General features: G+C 38.9%; 2 protein-coding genes across 2 annotated transcripts in view; one reads left to right on the forward strand and one right to left on the reverse strand.

Moving 5' to 3' along the window:
• tmem244 (transmembrane protein 244) overlaps positions 1-861 on the reverse strand; it is a gene marked incomplete in the record, with an annotated part of 8,947 nt that extends 8,086 nt beyond the window's left edge. The window contains 1 exon segment of the mRNA XM_014011892.1: positions 682-861. Within this exon segment, the coding sequence (XP_013867346.1) occupies positions 682-774 (93 nt within the window).
• Positions 862-5,833: 4,972 nt separating this feature from the next.
• Positions 5,834-8,428, forward strand: part of tmem200a (transmembrane protein 200A) — a 27,926-nt gene continuing 25,331 nt past the window's right edge. The window contains exon 1 of the mRNA XM_014011899.1: positions 5,834-6,670. The gene's annotated coding sequence lies outside the window, so the exon portion shown is untranslated. The remainder of the gene's footprint in view (positions 6,671-8,428) is intronic.

An 8,428-nucleotide genomic window follows, 5' to 3' on the forward strand; every position in this document is an offset into this window, starting at 1 on the left:
ATTAATGATTATCTCAATTTCGGCTAAAAGACTTGACAAAATCCTACACACTGTGCCTTTAAAACACTAAAATAATTGTGACTATTTTTGCTATAATGTCTTGCTTTGTCACCATTTTCATCTGGAWAACCTCTGCAAATGTCTGTGAATATCCTGAAGCATAAACTGCGAGGCTGATGTTGATGTAGGGGCCAACGAACAAGCGAAATCAAGTTTTATCCTCATTCATGCAGACATGTGGGAGTCTCTGACARCAGAGAAGTATACTTTCAGACAGGCAGCTGAACTCCTTTGGCTTACACTTTTGTTTCAAGATGTGACTCAGAAAGCAGCTTTTTCAGACTTAAAATTAAATCCTAATCCTAAAAACCTCCCAACAAATTGCCCAAAATTGACAAAACAAAACAAAATAACGACATTGTCATGGATCAAACAAACGAATGGACCTGTTGTCTAACTAAATCTTTGGGTGAGAAATATGTTGTCTTCTATTRACTCTAAGGTTACAAATAAGATTTACTGCCTCACTACTTCCTGTGTGACGTCAGCTTAAATAAAACCCTAATAGGATACAACTGGTTACTGCATTATACTGTATATCCGATTTTCTAAAACAAAACAGACGTCTGCCCTCCTACTTTTTCAAACGTWACTCTGGTGTAGGATTTCTAGCGGCCTTACCCAGGTGTCACTGGGAGTGGTCTTGAGGGAGAGTGGTCCATGGCGTTTTATGAGKGTGAATCCACAGCAGCGACAGCAGTAGTCCAACAACATGAATGGTTGCTGGTCTGAATGAGAGAAAGTAGACCTACGTATCTACATAACTGCTACCTGAGTCTGTGAGGGTGCGTTGGAGGGAAGGAAGGAGAGGTGGATTAGGAGAAAAGGGATTACTACTAAGAAGTTTGGGTAGATCCCATATGGGATAAAGGTGAGCAAACTGTAGTGTAGACGTGCACAAATAACCCAGAATCAGGATGATGGTTTGGAGATTGTATACAAATCAACTTAAAAGGTAACCAGAGTGATGGATATTGAATTGGAGTCACAAATTTTCATTAATTTGCTTTTTTTTTCCTGCTTCTGTGTTCTGTTTTTCTTATTTTGACTCTTTGTTCGATAGTGAGAAATGCAGTATTTACTTACATTTATTTGTGACTCATCCTTTAGAAAACCCATCATTGAACTGTCCAGAAACGCACTGTTTGCAGTTCACACATTCAACACTAGGTGGCAGAATCGACTCAAACCTTCTGTGAACTTGATCCACTTCCAGAAGAATAAAAACAAGCGCAGGAGGTGTTGCACATTTCTCGTAGCTGTTCTACATCTGCAAGTTATTTCCTGTTTTTTTTAATCAGATTGCTCATTAAAACTGAAAGAAGGGGAAAAGCTGCCGCCACTGTTCAGAGAAAAAAAAAAAGAAAAAAGAGGAAAATAAAGAACAGAGGGATGAAAATTTTCGTTTCATCCCCCACCTCCTTCGGAAACACCTAAAAGAATTTGAGGTCTTGACGTCATAGCATGTGTGCGTAAACCGTGTGCACGTGTGCCTTTGTGTGGGTTTGGGGTTCACTCGGCTGCCACGGTAACCTGCATCATCGTATCCATGGAGACAGGGGGGCTGGTCCAGGAGCAGGATGGGCATCTCTCTGTGTGAGCTCACCGCGTGCCTAACAGCATATTTTATTCCACCGCTGTCGACAGGTGATCAGGTGTGAAGCTTTAAAACTCAAAATAACCCCACAGGAACTGAGTGTTGCTTTTTTTCATCAGTGAGTTTGTGAGTTGTTCAAAGAGCTGCAAAAAGAGCAGCGTGAGAGGGTTTTACACTTTCAAGGTTGTGTAAAAAATGTTAGGCCTCACCTTCCTTATAACTGCAAACAAAACAGATCAYCTAAAGCAATTATAAAACCTTTCAGCCAAGCTAAGTGTGTTCCCACAGTCATCATGTGGTGATATTATAGGTCTGATTAGCTAACATGCTCAGGAGGGGCCAGAGTTACTGAGAGCCAACAGCTCAGGGGTAATTCAAAAAACAGTCCCCTTTTTACTGGTTTAAAATCTATTTTAAAAATAAATTAGATTTTGAAATAAAAAAACAAAAAATGTATATTTTTAACAATTTAAAATCTATTATTCTATTAAATGCGGTCATTGGTAGGCAGACTGATTAGCCCAGTCATAGATATTCTATTTACTAAGATTGCCACTCTGACTAAATTATTTTTCATTCAAATTTAAAATAAATAAAAAAAAAGATTTATTTTTAATGACAACATCAGTCCGTTGGGCCGGATTGAAGTCTCCTGTGGACCGGAAGTGGCCCGCGGGCTGCCAGTTGATTTATTTTTTTTTATACACCAAACTGTTCTTCTGCAGAACGAATCAGTAGARGGATTTGTGCAAATAGACAACCATCAGTTTTGTTTAAAGTAAAGGTTTAAGGAAGGAAGGGCTCTGACGAATGTACTGTAACTCAGCGGTTCTCAAACTCTTTCTGCAGAGAAAGAAAATAGTCGGTGACTCACCCCCTTTCAWTTCCCACGGACCCTTGAACAAAATAGTAACGCACCAAGTATTCATGTTTTTTTAAGGAAATACGTTTTCTGAATAATTTGTTGTTCAATATAAAAACAAAGAAAATAATCTGGCATAAATAAAAATAAATACATCCACTGAACAACCTTTTCCCCCTACTGGCAAGCCCATGTGTTTCATCACACACCAGTTGTACCACATTAACCTGCAGCTCAATGTTTCTCCCACTTATTTAGCAACTCTCGGCAAAATCATTCAAAGCGACAACAGACAAAGTAAATANATGTGACTGATACTCACATCACATGGCTATCGTTGACACCTAATTAACACGGTTAACAGGGGGTGGAGTGATACTGGCAATAGCTGCACTGTAGGAGGGGGACAACTGAAAACGGAGGCCTCCACCTCTGTTTAATGATGGATGGTCTTTCTTTTTATTATTAAGTATTACTAAGTATTATTGCAACTTTTTAAAGATTTATACTGCTTCCATTTGTTGTCAGTAAAGTGTAATCAGTATAATCAAGGACAAGAGTGGCTGCCATGAAGTGGGCCGTGCAAAATGGTGAAAAGCACGTTAGTGTGGTTTGTAAGAACTCAGGAGTTCTGTAATTTCCTGCATGGAGAAGCAGAATCTGACTTGACGATCCATTGAGGCCAGGGCTCCAGAACCTGCTGTAAACGCTCACAGCTTCCAGGTTGGTCATGCTCCAATGGCTTCGGCTGCAGGAGAAGACGTAAAATAATGAAAGTCAATGTGAGAGGTGCGACTAAACCAACAATGTTGCCTTTAAATGTCAGCTGCTTTACAAGCCGCTGGATTAATTCGCCATTTTAGGTCAGTGTCGGTGTGACAGCAGACAGAATCGACCACATTTAGACTAACAGTTCACGTGAGTTTGGTGAATCTAATTTGAGCAGGATAGAAAACMGTTTCAGTGTCAGTGACTGTGCAGATTATTAAGCTTAAATGGCGTGTGAGGTGCACTCACACACATGATTGATAAATCCCACACTGGAGCCTGAACAAAACCTCCAAAGAGTACCAGGAGTCGTCGTAAACCATCTGTGTCAACTCCACCCCAGAGACAGAGACACCAACATGTTCAACTGCTATTAATCACCTGCCTGCAGAAAGCCAGTGGTAATGGATTTGCTATATGTTTGTCTGTTAGCAAAATATCTCAAGAACCACTGGATGTATTTGCATGAAACTTGAGRAAAGTAATCAATAGAGGTACSTCTACAACTGMTTAACTTTTAYGACCAACCTGATTAAAGATGGCTGCCACAGCTGACTGACCTTMGCAAACACAAAGATGACTATAAYTTAGTCAGTTTTAAAGARATTTATGTAAAACTTTGTGTGGTTACAGCTGAATCTCACCTCTAAAATATACAGCGTCACACATTGCACCACATATTTACTTTGACAGTAATTGTTAGACTGCCTGTTAGCAAAATATCTCATGAACCACTGCGTAGAATTAAGTGAAAAGCTCAGAGAGCCATCACTGAACTGTCATCTGCAAATGTTTAAGTTTTGGAGCCAAGCTGAGTCACAATGACGGCCACAGCTAAGTGAACACACAAAACACACAACTGGCTGCAATTCAGTTAATTTTGCAGACYTTAAGCTYAAGTTTGTAGCGCTCGTATATGAGATTATTTCCCAACAGTTACTCTGAGTTTCAACAAATTGTGCAAGATCTTACTTATCATATGCAACATTTGATTTGTTGATTAAAGGTTAAAACTTAATTTAAAACAGGGAGTGGGAGGTGCGGGAAGGGGGGCCACAGACTTACATGTCAGGGGGGCAGAGATGCTGTAATTACAGTGCAATGTTAAATGTCATACTAACAGCCTGTGAGAATTGATTTATATGGGGTGATCAGGTAACAACATATGGAGAAAGAGAGGCTGCAGACTTAAATATTTATTTAATAATCAATAGTTGAATTCTTGAGCAATTTGTCTTCACACTCGCTTCTTCTCTCAACAATTTTTCAATAACTGGATTTAAAATAACCTTTTTTTAAATTCCCCTTTGCTTTTTTTTTCATGTTCACATTTAAAAACACTGATTTTGGTTCTTATTTTCATTTAATAACAGAGAAACAGTCCCCCTCCTTTTCTACACCCTGCTTCCGTTCAGTTACACTTTTCCTTTAACCATGTAGCAGACTCTCATCCACAGCTGCCTGTAATAAGAGTAACACAAAATGTCAACACATTTTATTCCCCCTTTTTTTTTTTGCAAATGCCATCATCTCACACTGGGCTTGTTAATGAGAAATCGAACAGTAAGGCCTTCTGTTCTGTTCTGTTCCTTCGCTGCTCCGTCTGTTTTCATTCGGATCCTGAGTGGAATGTAAATACAGCAACAAGTTGAGCGCAGCAGTCAAGGTGACGAAACAAACTGCTGCTTCTGTCCAACATGATGGCAATATTTAGCTTTTTAAAGGCTGTATTGTGAGTGTGAGGATGGAGTTAAAATTAGGAGTGAAGGTCAGGCATGTCATGCTCACAACAAAGTTCAAGAAGCAGCATTTTTCCAGACCAACTGAACCTTTAATGTCTCCATGTTTATGTCCAGCTATAACCCTTAGGCTATTTCCTTTTTTGAACAAATTTAATCTCTGCTGCCATCTGATCAAATAATGTGCTGCACACATTGTGTCCAAAACTCTCCCTGACATTCCATTTACAGTGACTGACATTGTTTTTTTTCCTCCACAAAATCACTTCCAGCATGTAAACACAGGAAATGACACACATGCCAACATCTGTGATGATTTTGCTGCTGTGTGTGCGCGCGTGTGTGTGCTGAAGACAAAATAATCCAAAAAGAAAAGTTGGGGAAAAAAATAGAATTTGGTGCCGAATTGCTGAAAAAGGTATGTTGGGTCTACAGCAAAATAAAAAAATAAAGGGTTATTTCATCCTTTTTCAACATGTGGAAATGTGCCCTGTATGGAAAACTTAATATCTTATTATAGTAGACAGCTCTTTTAATGACCTAAGTTTGTTCAAAGAGCTGTCTACTACAAATACTATAGAAATTGTTCATATTTTTCACAGAACCTCACTACAATTTGGTAAACGTCAGATTATCTGTGCTATTTTTGCTTCTGCAGAAATTGATTTAAATTAATTTCTTGATAATTTTTTTATGTAAATCATGTTATAGTCAGGAATTTTGCACATTGCTGCACAAAAACATGTAGGCTATTTGTTTTAGCTGTTGAGCAAAAAGTCCTCATTTCTGTGTTTATTTCAGTGTTTCTTCACCCCTCTTACATATGTATGGAATTCCCCCTGACCACACACGCACGCATTTAAATATAGCTGAAACACACACACAAAACATGCACAACCCCTTAAGCATGCATACAAATATAACCAGCCTCTTCCATCTCTCAGCCCCTTCCTTTATTTATTTTTTTTTTTTTTTACATTCCCACGAGTAGAGACGCGCTTCTGGAGGAACTGAAGCTGCTACTCTGTGCGGCTCTCTGGGAATAAAACAGGATTTTRCCAGATTCATCGAGCGCTTCTGTTCCTTAAAACCATTTGAATGATCCGTCGCCTGTTTTGACCTGAAACCAAGTTTTTTATTTTTTGGACGCAAACGGTTTGGAGTTTTRACGCATTCTGTCACACCAGCGGGGACGTCACAACTCCCGTTTCCTTCACCAAGGACCATTTCTCCGATGTGGAGTCCCAGTTTACGACTTTACAGAAGAAGAATGAGACGGAAAAGGGATTTCCTTTGATTTCTAATTAGCGTGCCTCTCCGCCGCCCTCGCGCTTGTGCGCGCGCCGTACAACTCTCTCCACGAGGCGCAAAGAGCCGCTCCGCGCAGAACAAAGCCGTCAGAATCGACACTTTTATTTGTGGCGCTCGAGGAGTCCCAGTTGAACAAATCATGATGGTTCTTCTCCGTCGTTAGGGAGCTCGTGGAGCTGTAACGACCCCCCTATTTTAAAGCGCCGCCTGTGAGCCAGGGGTCAGCTGCAGCCGCCTCTYTGGAAGATGGCTTTGGAGTTTTTCCCAGGTTATAGCCTGATCCCTCTGCGTGCCTAATGGCACAGTGACAGTGGAAACTGGGCTTTTGTAAAGGTAAGAACTGAGAATCAGCCACCTCAACACGAACCAGTAAAAACTGAGAAACCTACATGTTTTTACAAGTATTCATGTCCATGTTTTATAATGTTTTAGTAAAGATAAAACCTGTTAAAGCTCAGTAATTGAAAGAAAACTGATTTAAATTGTCTTGGTTATTATGAGTTTGCGCCAAAGTTGAGAGAATTYCTTTACTTTGTGTTGTTGCATCAACAAACATCAATGGTTATTTCACTTTAGAGCTTGAATCAACCTAAATGTGTACTTCTAATATCAAATGTTTGCAAGTAAATTAATTATTTCAAAGTTTTGATTTAAAATAATTTCTTTATACATTCGTTTTATTCAGGAATTTTACACATTGCTGTACAAAAACATGTATTTATATGACAACATTAGTGAATATTTAGTGTTCAGTCCAAATTAACTTCCTGTGGTCGTAGAATATCAGCCCCAAACTTTGAACTTTTCATGTCTGTCCTAAAATCAAAAGATACATGTTTGTGTTGATTTTATTTTCCAATAATTTCTTAATTAACAGAAATAGATTACTTGCACAGTTACTTTCTGCACTTGGGTCTCTTCTTTTTATACTTTTTATATTCTTTTTCAATGGGATGCAACTGTTGGAAACTTATTGGAGACACAGAATTGCCACAAAATAGGCACATTTTCATCAGATTAGTACTTTGGACACATTTGCATGTGTACACCTGTAAATAGATCACAACATTTGTGCAACAATTTTTTTMGGGCTCAAATACAAACTATGCTAACCATGTATGTTTTTTATTGTAGTTTTTTCTCATCTTTTGCCTCCAGTAAGTCACAATTTGGTTCCACTGGTCACCAAATGTTCCCAAAGTTCTTGCACTTTCTGACTTTTAACAGRTTGAAACAGGATCCAGACGCTCAAGGCGACTGTGAGATAAAATTCCAACCCAAACATTTCAGCACATGCTGGAAAGACCCTTGTGAATTCTGTTTACAGTTTGTTGCCAACAGTTTCAGTCCACTGATTTATACAGTACATCCCATAGGTTCTCCTAGCCTTTTTTCCCCCTGAGATTTTTCAGTGGTACATGATAGATTGAGTGTTACAGTACACCCTAGCACAGAAACTCATAAATGTAAGTATGTTTTCTATTAGAAATGCTTTATATTTATGACTACWGTTGTGATGTGTAGTTTGATGTTCATCAGGCACAAACAACAGCATCCTATACCGCTATCTATATCATGCATGTTGTTTTTCTGCTCCAACACACCTGATTTGAATGAATGGGTGATTAACAGGCTTCTGCAGAACATGTAGATGTGATTCAGTCACTGGATCAGGTGTGTTGGAGCAGGGAGACAAGCAAAACATGCAGGATAAGGATCCTCGTGGACCAGGATTAAACACCCCCGGTCTGTATAATCATGTTTSATTAAGTCATTTTAGCCCTGCCTATAAACACATCCAATTTAAAAGGAATTACCATCAACTCATGACATGCAGGCTCCTAGAAGGGGTGTCTCATTTTATTGGGGAGTATTTGAAAATACCGGCTATGACTTAGAGTTAAGCACTGTGAAGACAAAAATGTCAGCTACAGTGTCATAATTGTGAACTCTTAGTTGTAAGGGTCATCTTACACTTCTTATAACAAGGTTATAAGAGTAATTTAATTAGCAAGGATCTCTTTTAATGTTTGGATAAACATTTCTTTAGTGCAAGAATGAAGGGACACAAAAAGTAACTCTGTCAGTGAA

Source organism: Austrofundulus limnaeus, unplaced genomic scaffold (assembly GCF_001266775.1).
Source record: "Austrofundulus limnaeus strain Quisiro unplaced genomic scaffold, Austrofundulus_limnaeus-1.0 Scaffold86, whole genome shotgun sequence".
Classification (NCBI taxonomy): domain Eukaryota; kingdom Metazoa; phylum Chordata; class Actinopteri; order Cyprinodontiformes; family Rivulidae; genus Austrofundulus; species Austrofundulus limnaeus.